Genomic DNA, 19,161 nt, shown 5'->3' with positions numbered 1-19,161 from the left:
GCGCCTTATTAGTCACCAAGGATCCTATACCAAATAGCTCCCCTCTCCATTTAAATTGATCCTCGTTGTTTGCCATCTGAAATAAGAAAGCCAAGAAGTGCCTGCCTAGTCACGGTATCTGGTCACGTCACACATCCATCTGACCTATAGGTTCCGGCCATGCCACCTGCCGAGTACCGCCTGTCAGAGCCATCCTCGTGTTTTTTCGCTCACAACGCCGAAAGCGCCGGATGTTTCTCAGAGCTCGGCCTTTAACGCTAATGTGCTAAACCCGCGTAGTATAGCCAATATACGCACGTTTCGTGATCGTGCTCACCCTGGTCTGATAGGCAAGGTTATGAAGGGGCAGTTTTCAGAAATCGTGCAGGTTAAGGTGATGATCTATTTACGCATCGATTTTTATTAATTTATTGATTATTGAATAAATAGTTATTTAATAATTGATTGATTGATTGATTGATTGATTGATTGATTGATTGTTTGATTGATTGATTGATTGATTGATTGATTGATTGATTGATTGATTGATTGATTGATTGATTGATTGATTGATTGATTGATTGATTGATTGATTGATTGATTGATTGAAGTATCCAATCTATATTTAGCAATAATATAAGGCACAAGTCAGATCGTTCTAAGTGTGCACCGCCAGCGCCTCGTGCCTAAAGTTAAAAGGAATCGGTGCTTTGCTTTATTTGCCTTTAGAGGCCTACCAGGCTCGGCGCTCATTCCATTTGCGCAGCAAAGTAGCCAAGAAAGCGGTTCTGACTTTCGTGGGCATTCCTAGGTACGTTTAAGTGCCTTACTTGTGATTCCACCTGGGCCGCTCACCGAAGTACGACCAGGGAAGGTGAGAGAGGTTTCATCGTAATTTGAGGAAGTGGGAGGGCAACAGGTCGATCGCGATCGCAGGAGCTAAGCAAACGTACACGAGTAAGAGCATCGTCGATCCGCCGGATCTCTAATTAAACCTAAAGGTGAACGGAAAGTAATCACTGCCCCGCGCTCCGAGAAAGCCGTCGTCTCGGGCCGCCTAGAGAAATTCGATCAGCAGCGATAGGGAAAACTGGAGATATTCAGCTGCGAGGCACCGCACCAGGCGAAAGCCCTCCCTTTTCATGTCAGTGGAGGCCCCAGGGCTCTGCACAGCCACCTGCGATTAACCGACTTCGGTTGACGCACGAAGCGCGCTCAACGAATTGCGTTCAGTGCTGTCTCCATGCCAGTGTTGTCCGATCGTTAATTACGGGCGTGATGATGTCTTGGCACAGAAATAGGCAGAACACTTAAGCTCCGCCTTTAAGGTATGACGTCACAGCGTTCATAGAATCTCGCTGGTGGTTCATTTTGAGGATCTGTGCTCGCATGCATTCACCATATACCGATGTGTCCTGTACTACTGACTTAATCACTAATCTCAGAATCTGTTTGAAGTTGCCCGGCCACTATCGCACACTATACTACTTTCGGCTTCCTTCTTTTTTCGCGCAGCAGTGGGCTGCAACGGCCTTCCCAATGACATCGTCAACATCGCTTCATTACCCAGCTTTCAAAAACATGTTACAAGTTGTCTTCAAGGTTATATCATCGTTGTTTCTTTATTCAAATGAAATACCACCCCTCATGTGTTGCTCACTGGGGTCTTCAGGGCAATAAAACTTAACTGGCCTATTTTATCTCACTCATACTTATTATCACAGAGTCATAAGCTACCACACTATGTGCAAGACAACCAGGCCATAGATAAACGCCCAAGTCATGCGAACGTTCCTGCGTCGTCTAAAGGTAGTGCGCCTAACTCGTGATGCAAGAGTCTCCGAAGGTTCGATTCAGATCACTATCCATATCCCTATCCACTATTCGTACCACAATCCAGCCTCAGAGGAGCTGGTCGTGTTGCCACCTTCTACCAACTGGCGACGTCGTAGGGTCACGTGACGTCACACAACCTGACGATCCATCAGTGCTCGGCCATTTAACCTGCCAACTGCCACCTACCAGAGGCATGCCCCTATTCAACACTATAGCCAAACGGACGAGTTGGTGGAACATATTTGATGGAAAAACAGCGCAAAAAACAAGCACCACAGCAATTATTTGTCCTCACCCCCTTAAAAAAAATATATATCAGCTCTCGTCTTGTGTTTCCTTGCTTTGGTGCTTGTCTTTTGAGCTGTTTTTCCATCACATATGTCCCACAGCTCATGGGCTGTGGAAATGCCCGCAGGAAATGTCCACCCCGACTAAAAAAAAAAAAAAAAACGTTAAAGACACTCAGATCTCTGTTTAGTGCGATTGGCGAAAGCCTTTCCTGCGACTATTTGCACTCATTGGCAGCTTTTTCACTCATTTGCTTCTTTTATCTTTCTACCTCTTATTCTCTTTTTTTTTTCTTTTTTGCTTTTTTACTCAATGATAAGACCTGGCATTAAAGTTTTGCAATGCTCTTGTACGTTTTTTAAGCGATTTTGACGCCCGTAGCTGTTTTGATGTCTGCACACTATATGATGGTCCCTGGCTATTTTGACGCTGAACTGACTTTTCTTGCCTATGAATTAACTAATTATTCCGCGGCAACAAAATTTGCGCAAAGACACATTTTTTTGCCCTCTACCTCATACATTGTACATGAAGAGAGTGACAAGTTTGGGCTTAAACTGAACATTAAAAAGACAAAGATCATGGCGTCTTGCCCTATCAAGTACTGAAGCATCAAGGGACAAGAAGTGGAAGCTGTGACAGATTTTCTCTTCTTGGGCTCCAAGATTACCCCGGAAGGTGACTGCAGCCATGAAATTAGAAGACGCCTGCTTTTGGGAAAGAGAGCCATGGCTAGCATTGACCGCCTAGTTAAGAGCAGAGACATCAAACCGCCAACCAAGATCCGTACAACACGTGCTATGGTCTTTCCAGTTCGGATGTATGGATGCGATAGTTGGACTGTGAAAAAGGCTGACCGCCGAAGAATTGACGCGTTTGAATTGTGGTGCTTGCGGAGGCTCTTGAGAGTTCCTTGGACTGCCAGAAGATCAAATCAGTCGATATTGTCGACCATAAACCCTGACTGCTCATTGGAGGGTCAAATTCTAAAGTTAATTAAGCTCAGCTACTTTGGTCATCTGATGAGAAGAGAGGAGTCGCTGAAGAAATATTTGATGTTGGGAAAGGTTGAGGGTCACCGGAGCAGGGGTAGGCAGCGAACGCGATGGTTAGATGGCATCCTCGAGGCGTTGCAGATGAAGTTATGTGATGTTAGGGAGATAGTGAGAGACCGGAAAGCGTGGCGTGATATGGTCCATAGGGTCAAGAAGAGTCGGACACGACTGAACTGAACTGAACTGAACCTCATACAACCATTCTTTTTCTCATCAATCACATCATTTGTAGACAATGACGGCGTGACATCCTCCGCGGACGCACAAACCCTAACCCCATTATGAGCCAATAAAGGTTTTCGCCTTCAAAATCTGTTCCCACCGTGAACCGAACCACTTTCTCTCCGCACGCCAGCCGAGCGCAAACCACTACACCATGCCGGGCTCGCGAGTAACACATAATTCTCCTTGTCTAGCTTGAGGATGTTAATAGCGATGACAATGACGGCGCATTTGGTTGATAATTATGATAGTAGTGATGATGATGATAGCAGGGATTACAATGAAAATGCTGTCAGTGAAAACGGCCCCGTGAAGTGGACTTCGTCATGTCAGTTTTTAAAAGCATTCCTGTAATAGCTTTTTGCGCACAATGCCGATGCCAGAATACCAGAACGGGGGCGGTCTTAGCGTCGATGATTATTTAGTAGAGATCTTTTTTAACGCTGTGGCGTTAAAAAGATCTCTATTCAATAATCATGGACGCTAAGAGCGCTGGTAACCGGGGCCGGAATCTTTTTTTTTTTTTTTCTATTGCGCAAATCTGCCCTTCGGCATAAATCATTTTGGTTTACAACCTTCAGTATTTTTAATAATGCCGCACGAGCGTCAGCTACGCGATGCTCCTGCGCTGGACACAAAGAGGGGCAAATATTTCTGGGGCAATGGCGTACCCACTATTCCTGCTGCCGAAAGTTCCACCACCAGCTAAGCATTTCTAATCAATGCGAAGCCATCCCTGCAATCATCGGCTGTTATGCATTGGATACGCGAGACGCTACGACTAATTGCTTTTAACAACCGAATATAGTATACGGCTGACTGATAACGAAAAGAACACATATCTCATTAAACAGCCACGCATGCCCAAGACATCGCTGAACAATTGTTACTTACGAGAAAGCCTTGGTATCGGCGCATTATTTCAGTTGTAAGGGAATGGTTATTCTTTAGTGCCCACCTGAGTTCGAAGATAAGACGACATAGCGAAACCGACTCTCTCGGAAACTTAGTTGGAAAACATTCATTCTGGTCCAGGGTTTGAACCCTGGATTACTTCACTTTGCTTTATTTATTTAGCAACCTATCTCTGAAGGTTGCTAAATTACATAAGGGGTGGGTTTACAGATATATATATTAAAATATTCAAACACAGGTCATTGTCCTTGAAAATGAATTTTGACGGCTTCAAGTAATGAAGGTGGCCTTGTGAGGACGGCGACTTCGTACGGAAGGCTATTCCAGTCCACAACTGCGCGTGGGAAAAATATCCTGGAAAACGTTTTCGGTGTTTACCGCCTGTTCAGAGCAGGCGCTCTATCATGTAAGCTAACCATAAACGATAGAAGATCGGGGGGGTACTGCGAGAGCTAGTTGACCAAAAACGCGAAGTGGGGAACAGTGTTGGTTTAGTGTTTAGGGGAATCCCCCAAGGTGGAGTATATTTGTTACAATGGACTAGTCACTTAACCATAACTTTGCGTCGTTATCGAAGTGTCGCTATCTCACGTGACCTCGAGTCATCTGATTGGTGGAAACGCCGGAACCGGATGAGGTGGCAACATTATGTTCCGGCGTTTCCACCAATCAGATGACTCGAGGTCACGTGAGATAGCGACACTTTCGATAACGACGCAAACTCGAAATACGACCCCAGAACTCAGTGATAACGCTTCACGAAATGGGGAAGGGGGGTGTGATAACACTTATCATGAAGCCGAACAGGAAAATGTAACAAGAAGCTATCTTGCGCATGCTCGTTCCTTCTCCCGATTTCCAGGTCGTCCGTTCTTCCGTGTCCTTCTGCATTGTACGCCACACGTTGGAGTCATTTAGCGGGGCAGAGACGTACTAGCGCAAACGTTTACCGGGCGCCTCCTGCGCACGCACCGTGACCACATCACCCAATGCGCTTGAGCAGAAGCCGCCATGTAAACACCGGTGCGCCATCGTACTCGCTACGACTTACAAAGGACGAGCGTGCAGCCGCATGCAGCGCTTTTCAGAAGCACGGTGGTGTCGACAAGTGGCTAGCCTAAAAACGAAATAGAAACGAAAGGATTCCGCTGCTCTGGCTATGCTCTGCTGCAGTGGGGTGACACTCCGATAGAAGCAATGGGGCGGAAAATCGCTGGTGACACAAGCGGCTCCTGTTTTTTCGGTAGCAAACACAAATTGCGTCCATAAGAGTAGAACAAGTTATATAATGTGTTTGATTGTTATATCTTGCCATTATTAGCACTGAAAAAGGTATTACCGATGTTTATGACCGGTAAGAATCTCAAATTTTACCCGCAATTGGAACGCATTACTGTTCCCTTCGAAATTGCGCAAGCCCCTCTTGCCGCAACAAGCCAATCTAATCCGTTATGACAGCGGGCGTAGCGGGCGCGTTGGGAGTGCCTACCGTAGTTGTACAGCTGCTGCTCGTTTTTTGATACGTTTTGTCGCGTGCTGCTCTCATCCAGCGCTTCCGCATATTTTGTTGAGCACCTACATCTCGTGTGTATTGGTTCTTCTCTTGTAGCCCCTTCGGCGAGTTAGTAAAATGTAGCAGCGCCGCAGCTGTGGAAGCGGCCGCGCGCTAGCCAGGCAGCAACACAAAATACTCGACATGAAGTGCATACTTTATTCAAATAAAACATCAGTCTCGACATAGCACGTACAAAAATGACGCGTTTGGGCGTGAGTATTATGGCGGCAGTGGCTAAACTTATGTGCATGGACAAGAAGCCTGACCTGACGAAACTGGCAGCACGACCGCATTTTCACTGCAACCGTGTTAACAAATTCATTAAAGAATCGTACAAAAAACCCTCGCCTAACGACAGCACAATAAGACATTCCTGAATGTTCTGTCGTAACGGCTTGAAGTAGCAACTGTCGCCGGCCTAAGATAGCTAACAGTGTCGCTATCGGTTGTAACGGTTTCGCTAACGCAGCTAACGTTTTAGATGAAGTGCGAAAACTTCATCTGGTAGACAGGAACTGTAGAACTCACACAATCCTTAGTAGCCGGTGCTGCCGCAAAGCTTCTTTGCACAATATCCCATCGAGTTGCTTCACTTCTCACTTTCAAAACACTTCCTAATGGTGCGCGGTACTTGCGGTGGCCGCCCGCGCCTACTGCTGCTGTCTGCTGCGCGTCCCGCGTCGTCTGCTCACGCCCTGAAAGCGTAAAGCGTGGGGCGCTTCTTTGCCTTCCAAACCACGCCGCATGTAACACACGCTTCTATGCCGCCCATGGGAGTAAACAAGATCAGCAGCGTCATGCATCGCGCATTTTCACACAGGCATATCGTCACGCAGGCGCCTGCAATGCGATGAAGTTTGGCCTTCGTGGTGCGCTTTCGCACTGCCAAGAACACGTAATGGAGAAAATGCTGACTGCTGCAGCAGAAAGCCTTTTCTCTTTCATTTTAAAGTGCTCCGCCTGTTGGCATCACCATGCTTCCGAAAAGCACTGTGACCACGCTGCTGGTCGTCGCAATTCGTATTGAGTGCGATTGCACGTCTCGTACATGTCCGCTACGCTAAATGTCTTCGTTGACGATAGACATCGAGCAACTAGCACAAAAGAATTTCAAACTGTTGCACTCAGTGCGAGTGCAGAGGATTTCGCATTTGTCATTAGATGCAAGTTTGTAGTCGTGCAAGAATGGTACGACTTTAACTTCATTTCAGTCATACGCTGCTGGTGATCAAGGTGATAGCGATGGCAGTAGTGGTGCTGGACGTGATATCCTCGGTTCTTTGGAGGAAATCAAACTCTTGTAGATTCGTATTCGAACTCCTCCTCCGAGCTTTAAAAAACTGCCATATTTCCACCTTAGGAAGACTGAAAACGGAAGAGAGGGATGGGGCGGGATGGCAGGCTTATTTACTCTTTTTTCTTTTGTTCCTTGTGGTTCTTTCAGCATATGTACGTCAACGACAGAAGCCCTCCAATTCACTGTGTAAAAACTTAGCAACACTCGCAACTTCAAAAAGCGTTTCTACGAGACTAAATGTAAGTTATGAGTCCTCTTTCTCGGCAGCTGCTGGTGATTTCGTCAGCCCATATTGCAAGGCACCCCCTGGCAGTTTGAATTCCGGTGACTGTAAGTCGGCATTTATTTCGCAAACGAACAATTCGGTTATGTTAGGCAAACTCTCATTGTCTGAGGGCCTTGACCTCTCTCTCGCTAAGCCCTTCTGACCGTTGTCAGGATTTACTTTCTCTGTGGAAATGCTGGATGAACGTTTCGAGCAAAGACGCTTGCAAAACTTCTAACGCTTTCTACTTCCAATATATCCCCGACGCAGCTTGGATTTACGGCAAAGCGCACCAGTCGAGCACTCCATTTCGACATGGCTCGGTATGAAACTGACGCAGGCAGCGATTTTCGTTTCGCCCGGTAATTTAGATTGCCTAGAAACGAGTCTGATGGAACCTGGTATGGTTTGGCGAGTCAGCTCAACGAATCTGTTCGTGGCACGGTTAGGATATTGCTACCGGTCAACGTTCCCAACCATTCTTTGTCTCGTACCTTGTTCACACTAGACGGTAAAATAATAGCAAGCTGTGTTTCACCTCATATCAATAAAGTAGCATGAAATTAAAGGCCTGTTGTAGAAGATTGTTCTAAAGAGGGACCTGAAGCTCATCCCGCACAGCAGTGTGTGTGTTTTGTTAAGACGTTTATACGCTCATGAGCGCGTGCATCCGCTAGAAGTGTCACACTTCGCGATATTCCTTGGGTTCTGTTTACCTTTAAAACTGTCAGTGGAGAAATTTAGTTAGTAGTAGATAGTGACCGATAATGATTATTACTAGTAGTCAGTGATAGTGGCAGTGATGATGATGACCATAGTGATGATCACAGTGATAGTTCCTGATGACGTTCGTCATCAATTGATGATGATAGCGATAGTGGTGTCAGCACTCATGACTGGACATAACGTCATGACCGGGTGTGATGCCATCAGGACGTCACATCCGGTCATGACCGATGACTTCACCATTCATGCATATTTGAAGCTGATCCCACCGTGCGTTTGATCAAGGCGTCCGTGCTGCCCATTTCATTTGGTGTTTCCTCGAATGCCAAGGTTTTCGCCTAATTACACTTTAGTTGTCTAAAATGCACCCATTAATTACTGTGATAAAAACGGCCGCGTTGCCTACTGTTGCGCCGAGGTGCTAGTGTTACTAAATTGTTGATAAGAAGCCCACGTAGCTAATGCTCAAATCTCTGTTCATGCATGGGCCTTCAAAAACACGATTCGCAACGCATTTTGCCGGAACATTACGCCATACAGTCATAAACTCGGTACGGTATACAATGAAATGCCAGCAAAACAAGGCTTACCAACTGCATTCCTCGAACTCTATGTCCCTTAAATCTAGACATGACTTAAAACAATGGACTCGAACTAGACTTGGTTGCTTCAATGCAAGATATGTAGGCAAGCAGAAAATAAATAACACCACCTGCCATTTTTAATACAAAGTCACTGAGCTGATCTCTCGTAAGTGTCCCTATGTCCATGTGTCTCACTGCTGTCCTCTGGGGTAAATTATTTTATATTATAAGTACCAAATAGCCAAAAATGCACATATTCTACTACGGTCTCTTTAATTTCTCTATTTAAACCTACTGGCATTCGATTTGGCACATCAGATAAAAGTAAAATAATGGTGTAGTAGAAAACGTGACATGAAGCGTTCGCATTCGTTTAATTTTACCATACACAAGTCCATTAGTTATCAGTGGAGCTCTTAGAAAGTAGAAAATAACTAGCAATGCATTGACATCAAGGCTGCTGAAACTTTCTCCAGACTGACTCCCGTGCGAATTCCCTATTTCCAGAACCACGTCCCGACTTGAATTTATCAAAAAGGGTGCTTGAAGTTCATGCTTAGCACTGTCAGTTTTTAAATTAAGCACTAAAACGCACCTATGGATTCGCGCTTTGATCACAGGGCATCTCGCACCGATCGCACGCACATTATCCCTATTGGCCACCACTTTTAATATGCACTTTCAATACAGAACGCCGCAGAACTCGCGGAATGAAGAACTCCTCACCGCTTCTGTTTTTGAGCGCCCGTGCCACGCTTTCTAATTTAGGATTCCAATTCTATAAAGCCCGCGAAACCCGAGCACATATACGCAGAATTACTCTGAGGACGATGGGCGTTGCGCCGTCCAATCAAACATAAAAACCCGAGTGCAAACAAAGATGGTCCTGGAAAAGCCTTAAGGCACTTGAAAACAGACGACTGGTCATACGCTACGCACACATAAGTGAAGCTTCATCGAAGGCAGCCCCCGAACATTGAAGCCCGACCACGCCTAAAGCATCTCTAATGCGAGGTCATCAAAACAAACGGCGCTCAGCTCGGGGAGATTGTATGCCTCCACGCGGAAGCAACTCGGACCGCTGGTGAGGGGCGGAGGCTCATAACGAATATCCAAAAAGATCTCATTAATAGCCTGCCCCGCTCGGACTTCCCTGCCCTCCTTTGATGACACACTCGGCCATCTCACGAGTGTTTTATATTTAGAGAGAACTTATCCTGGCCAGCACGAAACGTACCTGCTTGTCTTCGTACTTCTGTTTTATCTATCTCCGCATTCCGTAACTCAGTTACCTGACCTACGGGCGACCTGAGATGATTTTACAAATGCTTGGTCTTACCCGGTTCTTTCATTTACTGGATGATCAATAAATTGCATATTGATGTATTGTTGACCGATTAAGCGATTCCTTGATCCGTTCATTATGTGGAAAAATTGATTCCGTTACGCATGTCGTAGCTGATATCGACAGCAGCTCGCTAGCTGGTCGAACTACCAAAATGAAACACCGTGACTTCGGAGAACCCCTAATCACTCCGCACTGGTGATTAGCACCGCCTGAAAGGGATGTCCGTAACAGATTGGATTTCCATTCCCGGCAGCACGCTATGCGAGGAAAACAAAATGCGAAAGTGCGTATAGTTGTCGGCGACCTTCAAAAAGCCCAGTCTCGGTAGCATTTCTGGCCTCCACTTCCATTAACGGGCAATAAAGTGCCCTTCGGTATTCTTAACCTGCACCATTTTATGTTTCAGCATAAATTTATTTTCTTATTGGCATTACGTTTTCTTTGTTTGTTTATTTATTTGTTTGTTATTCGTTCGTTCGTTCATACACTGCATGCACTTCCAAATAAAGATGATTCAAGAAATGCATGCAGCCTAGAAAAGCTAGAAAGGCACGAAATGAAAACAGTTGCTCCTGATTTTGCTGGCTAAACTAAATGAGACTTGAGCTTACGAACGTTGCTCTTGTTTGGCTTTGTTTGTATTGGTTTCAAGCCAGCCACAGCTCGGATAAACATGTACCCGTTGCAGCTTATGCCATACATCCTCTCTACACCGGCTGCAACTGGCTGTGCGCTTCGCGCTCCCATTGGTTGCAGCTGACGTGACCCACTTTTCTCCCATTGGCTGCAGCTAGTGTACAGACGTTGTCCCCCACCCTCCTCACCCACTACACCGCACCTGCGACTCCGAGGCATCACCCGGACATAACGGCTTTTTTTTCAAGTGGCGCATTTAGCGCTACACACTAAAAGAACTCATAGAGAAAAGTGGCAACACTTGTCTCCCCGTGTTTCCACTTTAAAGGACTTAACAAGTCCTGTTCCTTTTGAGTGGAAACAATATGGTTTAATATGCCATTCACCATTAATAACACAAGTGATCTCATTGACATCAGTTGTAGGAACACGTCGTCAGCAATGCATCCTTGGTTAACCTCGCTAGTAATATTCGGTTATTATTTTTACTTTTTGCTAATTTAAGGACTTTACTGCATCACATGAATTTACGAAATGCACTACGTGTCTGCGCCGTGCAAAATGAGGAAAGAAAATGGATTTGTTTTTTTTTTTACCTCCGCAGTGCTGAGAAGTGACGGAACAATAAAAGTGTGTAATCTGTCACTTAGTCTGCAAACGCCGTTGTGCTCACAAGATGAAAGAAACGACAAGTTGCTTCCAACGTCAAATTTTTCGCGAAGAGACTCCCACTACTCCTCGCTTCCCTGAATCCCCGCATTCTGTTCTTTCTTGGAAGCTGCTTTTCCCCACTATGCTCCCCTCATCTCGCCTCGTGCCGTCGTGTTCCTCTCGAAATCGACGATCATATTTCGTCGCGGTACATAAATACGTTTGGGCAGCCAGGCGCACGCTGTCGTCCCTCTTTCCCTACACGCCCTATTGATCCCTGCTATTTCCGGCGCTGTGTCGCTCGCTTTATGCGTGCTTGTTTGTTTCCTTTTTGCTCCTTTCCATTCCGTAACCGGGTTCTCTTCGTTCCCGTCCATTCGGTCCCGGTCTGGCAAAGGGCGGAAGAAGAAAAAGAAGCGAAGCCTGCAAAGCGTGCTTTGCCATTGAGGAGAGTGTGCGACGGCAAAGCCTCCATTACGAAGTTACAATTTCTAGTTTGCATTGTTTAATTCAATCATTTTTCAATCCATTCACACATTGAGTGGCTCTTGATTTATTCATTCGTTTATTCACTGACTTAGTGCTTTCCCCCGATTGAGTGCAGCATTGATTATACGTTGTTAGTGATGATTGATTGATTGATTGATTGATTGATTGATTGATTGATTGATTGATTGATTGATTGATTGATTGATTGATTGATTGATTGATTGATTGATTGACACTTGCCTTTCCTCGCCAAACTATTTCTCAATCTGATAATACCTCAGTGTATAAAAATAAGCATACAAGTTTTGTTTAACTTTAAGGGCACGAAATTCGAGTGGCTTCATGCTATTTACTTGAGCAACAGGCGGCGCTCTCCGCGTGCCTTGCTGCTAGTAAACAGCGCGAACGGAACCCCGCGTATGCGTAGACCAAGCCATGAAACCTCCGCGACGTGACAAGAGAAGTTCGAACGCATCACGCGAGAGTATGAAAGGAGGAGAGGAAGAACGAATTCACGCAAAGATTGCAGCACGAAGCGAAGCTAAAAGCAACTGGCTGCGTTTCGCAAGTTGATGAGGAATCATGACCCGAAGGGAAACAGGGAGCAGTGCTGATGCAATGCCTCCGAACACGCCAGGAAGGAGAGCTTACCACTTCCACGACCTGTCGTGTTCTTTCTAAACCACAATTTTCTGCGATCTCTGTGCCCCGCTGTTGCGCAGCCGAGAAAAGTCAGCAGGCGCGTCCCATCTGACGACGTCTAGCGAATTCCCGTTGGCAGCCACAAGAATCGCAATGAGACCACTCGTCCATTTTGTTTCGGCGAGAGTTTCGTCATCCCATGCCAGCCTTTCTAAAAGGAAAGACGAGAAATAAAACGCTCGGGGGGATCGCTCTTAACCACAGACCGAGAGCTCAATCTGTTCCTCGCGGCAACGATGCGAAAGAACAGACTGTTGAGAAACACAAGCTCCATATGCCACGCTTGCACCTGACTGCAACTCAAGCAGGCGGCTTCTTGGGTAGGCCTTCAGCCCGGTCTTGCCGGCATTGAACCTGGCACATGTTCAAGAGACGCGGCGTGAGGACAGATGCGAAAAGCTAGTGTTCTGTCGCCAGGTGAATCTTACCAAACATGTAGTCAACGGGGGCTCATGCGCGGTTATTCGCCTCGCCGTTTGGCGTGTTATTTTTATGTTTTATTTTTATTTTGTCTGTCTTATACCGTCTTTCTAACTTCTATTATATTTCAATCCTATCGTACTTTCTTTCTAGATTCTTTCTTTTCAACTTCCACCTTCTTTCACCCATAGGAATAATTGCAATTTTAGTTTGCTCATGAAGCCGGAGCTTCAAGAGCGCTTCTCTGACCACCTTGAGCAGGCAGTGTTTCTCTTTGGTCACAATATCAATGAGCACACAGTAGCCTGTCTGCAACGTGAACAAAGATGCGCCTCATGTGTTTCATGTAAAAATGAACGAACAAAGCTCACAGAGTCTACTGAGACGTTCCAAACTAAGCCTTCATCGTGGTGAAGTAGCAGCATCGCTTGCTACTGTTAAGCTGTGGCCTGTGCCATCATAATGAGATTTTTTTTCACGCACCGACGCAGACTGCTGTAAAGATGCTCAGCACAAGTTAGGCAACCCACGAAGCTTCCTACGCAGCAGCATACTCTTTACTGTAACTCGCTTAGTTCACTTAGTTCAAACTTTCAAATCAGAAACTCGGCCATTGGGAGAAACCCATAATTGCCACCCGTAATTCAAACTCCACGTAAATTGAAAAAAGTTGAATTCCGTGTATTTAAAACAAAGTTTCAGTCCTCTCCGCATTGGAATTCTCGAAATTTGACCTGCTCGGTCAGGCAGCATTAAGACTAATTTAAGGCATGATGTCGAAAGAAATGCAGTTGTTTCTTGAGGCATACGTATATAGTTTCAGCACAGACAACATAGAGTAGATAAAGTAAAACTGAACGTGAAATTCACGCAAAAGCATCTTCTTTTATAAAATTGCGCATGCGTACTCTCCAACTAGGATTCCTATGAAGCGTCAGTGACAGTGCTTCGCGCAAGCGTGGTTAGCCCCATGTGCGCGAAATGCTGGTCGCCCGCTTCTGCGGAACGTTTTCCAAGCAAGATGTTCTCAGAAGACATTACAGTGGAGGCAGGCTGAGAAATCTCATTTTGCAGTTAGGCTTTCCTTCGTTTCTTACGCAACCCGAGTGTCAGTTCCCGGCTGTGATGATCCCCTTCTGTCACGTGTTTTTTTATGCATTTACACGTCTGTTATGGCCACTTAGTCACCCATGCTAAGCCCCTTTTTTTTATTTTTCCGGTTTGTCCTCTATCTGACAACGTACAGTGTGCATACATGGTTCGTCCTTGCGTTGATCGCATTGAAAGTAACCTCCGCTGATACAGGAGAGGGTTGATTGAATAGACACGAGAGGGCCCTTTGTCCACCTACGGGCATGGTTGACCTGATGCTGGTGGTAGCGATGATGGTGATTGACGATGATATCAATCACATTCACGACTGTTGCCACGGCTCAAATCAACAGAAACAAAACACCATCGACCGCCATATTAGGAATTTTAAATCGTCCTACATTTTGTCGGCATTTCGTTTACCCGCACAAGTATCGCCTCTCTTCGCTAGTTTCCAGCAATAACTACAAGTGTCAGCGAAATCATGCGAAAATTTGGCCTAGTTTTTGTTGCGCTGTTTCATGACGAGCGCATTACGTTAAGGTGATCATCAAATGTATTCAAGCGTTCTCAGACATTGTAACACGTCAGTAAAACATGTGATGTTCATGTTCCTATAAAGGTCGTACATGAGGGATGCCTCAAATTTTCAGCATTTCAAGTTGCTTTTACCTTCTCTCCAGTTTCGGTACAGTTCGAACAGCAGGCATTACGTTATTCCGATCAATTCCAAAGCTAGTCACAGTTCATGTACTTATAGATGTACTTATACTGTACTTAATAATAATAATAATAATTGGCTCACAGGAAGGGAAAGACGCAGCATCTGTCACACTTTCTCTGTGGACACCTGACCACGCCGTAATGGAAGAGAGGAAGGTGGGAGTGAAAGTGGAAAGAGAGAACGAGGAGTCGGCAGTGGAGGGCTACGGAGTAATTTCGACCACCCGGGGATCTTTAACGTGCGCTGACATCGCACAGCACACGGACGCCTCTTCGTTTCGCCTCCATCGAAACGCAACCGCCGAAGTCGGGTTCGAACCCGGGTACTCCGGCACAGTAGTCGGGCGTCTTACCACTGCATCACCTCGGCGGGGCTGAAGCAGTACTATCTGCTGGGGAAAACCCTGTGTAGGGGAAAAGACTCCGGACTGGTTTTGAGCACCTGGTGTTTCCGCCGAGCAGCAGTATTCGGCACATGGCCGTCCTTTCACATTTCGCCTCCGTCGTCAATAGGGTAAAATCGAACCCGTGACCCAGTTCTTGTCATAAGAATTTCATAGCTTTTCAGCTAGGTTGGCGAGTCAGCCTTCACGCTATATGGGGAAACAAAGTACAAAGCGGCTAGCGACAACTTTTGTCCCTCAGCTACAAATCTTCGTCACTGTCTCCGATTCAGTGTCACAGTATAACTGAAAAAGCGCCAAAGAACGACTAGCCACTTAGCAGGTCTCTTCGCCACGCATACCGAAAGGTCGCACATTTCCGTACTTGACCTTTGCGAGGAATCGTTAATGCTCCACGCGAGCTCGGCATTAGATGCCACGGTGTTACTTATATAGCATCTCTGACGTCGGCTGTGCGTGATGGAGGAGGAGGAGGAGAAAACATTTATTTACGAGGATATGATTTGGGAAGGGAAGAGCGTTTTGTTGTGGAGCTGAGTGGCAGACCCTATTCCGGGACGCCATTGGCCGCCGCCGCTGCCCGAGCTCTCTGGACCAGGACACATTTTTTATAGCTCTTTTTTCTATCGCTCGGAAACGTCCCTATCTACTAACATTTGTAGCTCAGCGCGCTCATGTAGAGTAAATTACAGAATGAAACTCAATCCTATCAAGGTCCCGAATATCGTTTATTGGCGACTTCCGGCCAATATGATAATAATGATCTTATTCGTTTCAACCATGCGCATACATCCCTCGAATTTTATAACATCGTCCGACAGAAGCGGCAAGTATCGAAAAAGCAGGGTGTCATGTTTGTCATGCTTACACAGCTCTATATCCAAAGTTCAGAGGTAAAAATGAAGTACACGTCACTCGCTCATTCAATAGTCATCGAAGAGCACACCTATCCATTGTTATCTCATTGCTTTTTGTTATTATCCTTATTTTCATAGATTACTCTTTAATCACAACCTCCAATATAGCGGTGGTAGAAGGCGGTCGAAAAATAGCTAAGGATAAATGACCTTAACCAGGGGGCACTTGCTCCAGGAAACAAAACATCCGTGTGTGCGTGTGTGTGTGTGCGTGTGCGTGCGTGTGTGTGTGTGTGTGTGTGTGTGTGTGTGTGTGTGTGTGTGTGTGTGTGTGTGTGTGTGTGTGTGTGTGTGTGTGTGTGTGTGTGTGTGTGTGTGTGTGTGTGTGTGTGTGTGTGTGTGTGTGTGTGTTGTGTGTGTGTGTGTGTGTGTGTGTGTGTGTGTGTGTGTGTGTGTGTGTGTGTGTGTGTGTGTGTGTGTGTGTGTGTGTGTGTGTGTGTGTGTGTGTGTGTGTGTGTGTGTGTGTGTGTGTGTGTGTGTGTGTGTGTGTGTGTGTGTGTGTGTGTGTGTGTGTGTGTGTGTGTGTGTGTGTGTGTGTGTGTGTGTGTGTTTGTGTGTGTGTGTGTGTGTGTGTGTGTGTGTGTGTGTGTGTGTGCGCGCGCGCGCGCGCGCGCTAGCGGGGAGGGGGGGGGTGTCATGCGGAAAAACTTACAAGCGATTTGTGCTAAAGGTACTCGTCCTTCAACCTTTGATACCGACCTACCGAGAGACGATTTCAAAAACAAACATTTATCCATTACAACTAAATTTTTCTAGTCTTCACAGTACGCATTCGAACGCCGGTCTAACGTAAACTTTTGGCTTGATTTCTAGCCGTATGGGCCGGGACAGAAGGCCATGACTTCACCAGTCATAAAATCTATGTACCACAAATTTCGCAATGAACGCAACTGAAACCTCACTCCCGGTTCACCAAAAGTATCGGAGAAAAACCATTCCCGATTCGTCATCACGTAATATTGCACTCTTGCCAGTTATACTACGTTTGTTGTTTTTTTTTTTAAGTTTTTGAAGTTTATATATCAAAAACGTATTTGTTCTAAAATGCCATGCACATCTGCATAGGCCAACACCCTGACAGTATCCAGACACTGTTCTGGTGTAGTAGCAATTACAGCAACCGGCATCAAGAGTTGGCATAACAAGTTCGCTCTTACTGTCCTTTTCGAGAAAAAACATAATCGAGTACGATAAACTCCTTCATTATTTTCGTTTGCGTAATCTTAGAACTGAAGACACTATCAGGCCGAGAGCTGCCACCATGTACGCTTCGTAGCAGTGATGTTTTACGTGTATGTAGGTATATGCGTTTCTCACTGCAAAGAAAGACAGCTGTATACTGTTATTTATTTAATCTGAAATGTAGCTGGTATCTGGGTATTGTTTTACCTCCTTTTGCCGGCGTTATTCTGCGAACACTTCTTACCACTAAGCGCATGCTAGGGGGTATCGCTGGATCGCGATCAGTAAAAGGCGCATTCACCTCACCGATCTACCGCAAACGCAGTGCAGGCCGGCGCAGTAAATCCTGTTCGTCGACCAGTCATCCCGTTTTACGGTCTCTCCCCGAATCGTCGCACAGCACCGGTCGAAACGAGGTCGTTAACGACCAAGCAACTGGCACACTTCCTTGCTAGGTCCTTGTCGATGTCGTCGGTTAATATAGGAACAAGGTGCTGCCTATATTATTTTACTGGTCCTACACGGCTGACGTGACGCAACTTCAAAAGAAAAACAAATGCTCGAATTTGTGTAAAAAGGGGGGGGGGGGGGGGGGTTCAAAGCTCCAACATCGTGCACACTGGCAGAGCTATTAGTTTCTGCTGATTAGCTATTAATAAATTAGGAGGACAGGCCAGCCGGTCGACCAAATAACAAATAAATAACAGAGCACGTTGTAAAACATTCAGGGACGTCAGTTGCAATTTATTGTTTGAGCAGCGGGAAAGCAAGACAACATCATTAGGGCCGAGTCGTCTCGTTAGCCTTGGTGTGACCTACATACACAGTCCCTGTCCGGATTCAAAAGTGAAAATTTTGGTTCGCAGGAAGGGAGGGAACATTGCGCTAAACCAAATGCTAAACCTGAAAACTGTAGTTCGAGCTAGAGAGCGCCAAACATTGTTCGAAAGTGGATTCAGGTGAGCAGCCTAAGTTTACTGTCTGAGAATGCGGCCACCTTAATTGGCTGGTGCAATATTCACGGAAACTACGAGACACGCGAGATGCTAAGCCGTGAAGAACGCGAGGGATGGTGCCTGAAAGGAAAGCAGAGCGCGTCGTAGAGAGGACGTTGCACGTTGGACGGGAGACATCCCGTCGCGGGACGGATAGCGCAGTTTCTCGGGAAGGTGGGAAAAGGCAGGCGTGCGTGCCTCCTTACCTGCTGCATCTGGCGCCATCGGAAGCATCCCCAGCAGCTGGTGGTGGTCGGCGTGGCCGCCATGGTCCGGCCGTTCCGGGGTGGGTCCGTGACCGGGCGCCGCACTGGTCCGGCGTGGCGCTACTTTTTACCTGCGCCGCGTCGCTTGCCGGCAGTCTACGCGGCGGGGCCTAGACGTCGCCATTCTGGCTGGCGCCCGCCTGCCACCGATCGATTGCGGCCCGTCGCAGACGACGAGCCGCGCGCGCTATGCTGCGCCGCCGGCCGGTGGTGGACGCCGCCGCCGCCACCAGACGGCGCCGACCAACACTTTTCTTCACGGAGATTCGGATTCGATATTAATAAAGCAAACAGAATAGCGGCGCGCATATTTTTCTTTTTTGCTTTTTCTATCAAGAACGATTGTCGCGTGGAATGGTCTACCCGCCATACATCTGTGACAGAGATATCGGTTTGATTTATGGATGATTGGTTTCAACGTCCCAAAGAGATTTTGAATAGAAGGGACGCCATAGTGGAGGGTTTCGCACGTTTCGACCACCTGGAGTTCTCTAACGCTAACTGACATCGTACAGCACTCGGGAGCTTTTCGCCTTCTTCGAAAAGTGACCGCCGCAGCTGAGATTTCATTCCGCGTCCTTGGGATCAATAGTCGCGCGCCCTAACTACTGAAC

At 46.5% G+C, this 19,161-nt stretch overlaps 1 protein-coding gene across 1 annotated transcript in view; it reads right to left on the bottom strand.

Moving 5' to 3' along the window:
- The window catches only part of LOC146180201 (uncharacterized), a 46,093-nt gene extending 27,543 nt beyond the window's left edge, over positions 1-18,550 (bottom strand). The window contains exon 1 of the mRNA XM_084579942.1: positions 18,488-18,550. Coding sequence (XP_084436068.1) covers positions 18,488-18,550 — 63 coding nt within the window. The remainder of the gene's footprint in view (positions 1-18,487) is intronic.
- Positions 18,551-19,161: the final 611 nt, after the last annotated feature.

Source organism: Amblyomma maculatum, chromosome 9 (genome assembly GCF_055883805.1).
Source record: "Amblyomma maculatum isolate TAMU_Amacu chromosome 9, ASM5588380v1, whole genome shotgun sequence".
Classification (NCBI taxonomy): Eukaryota; Metazoa; Arthropoda; class Arachnida; order Ixodida; family Ixodidae; genus Amblyomma; species Amblyomma maculatum.
The sequence above is the reverse complement of the archived record's forward strand: the minus strand, read 5'-3'. Positions and strand labels throughout refer to the sequence as shown.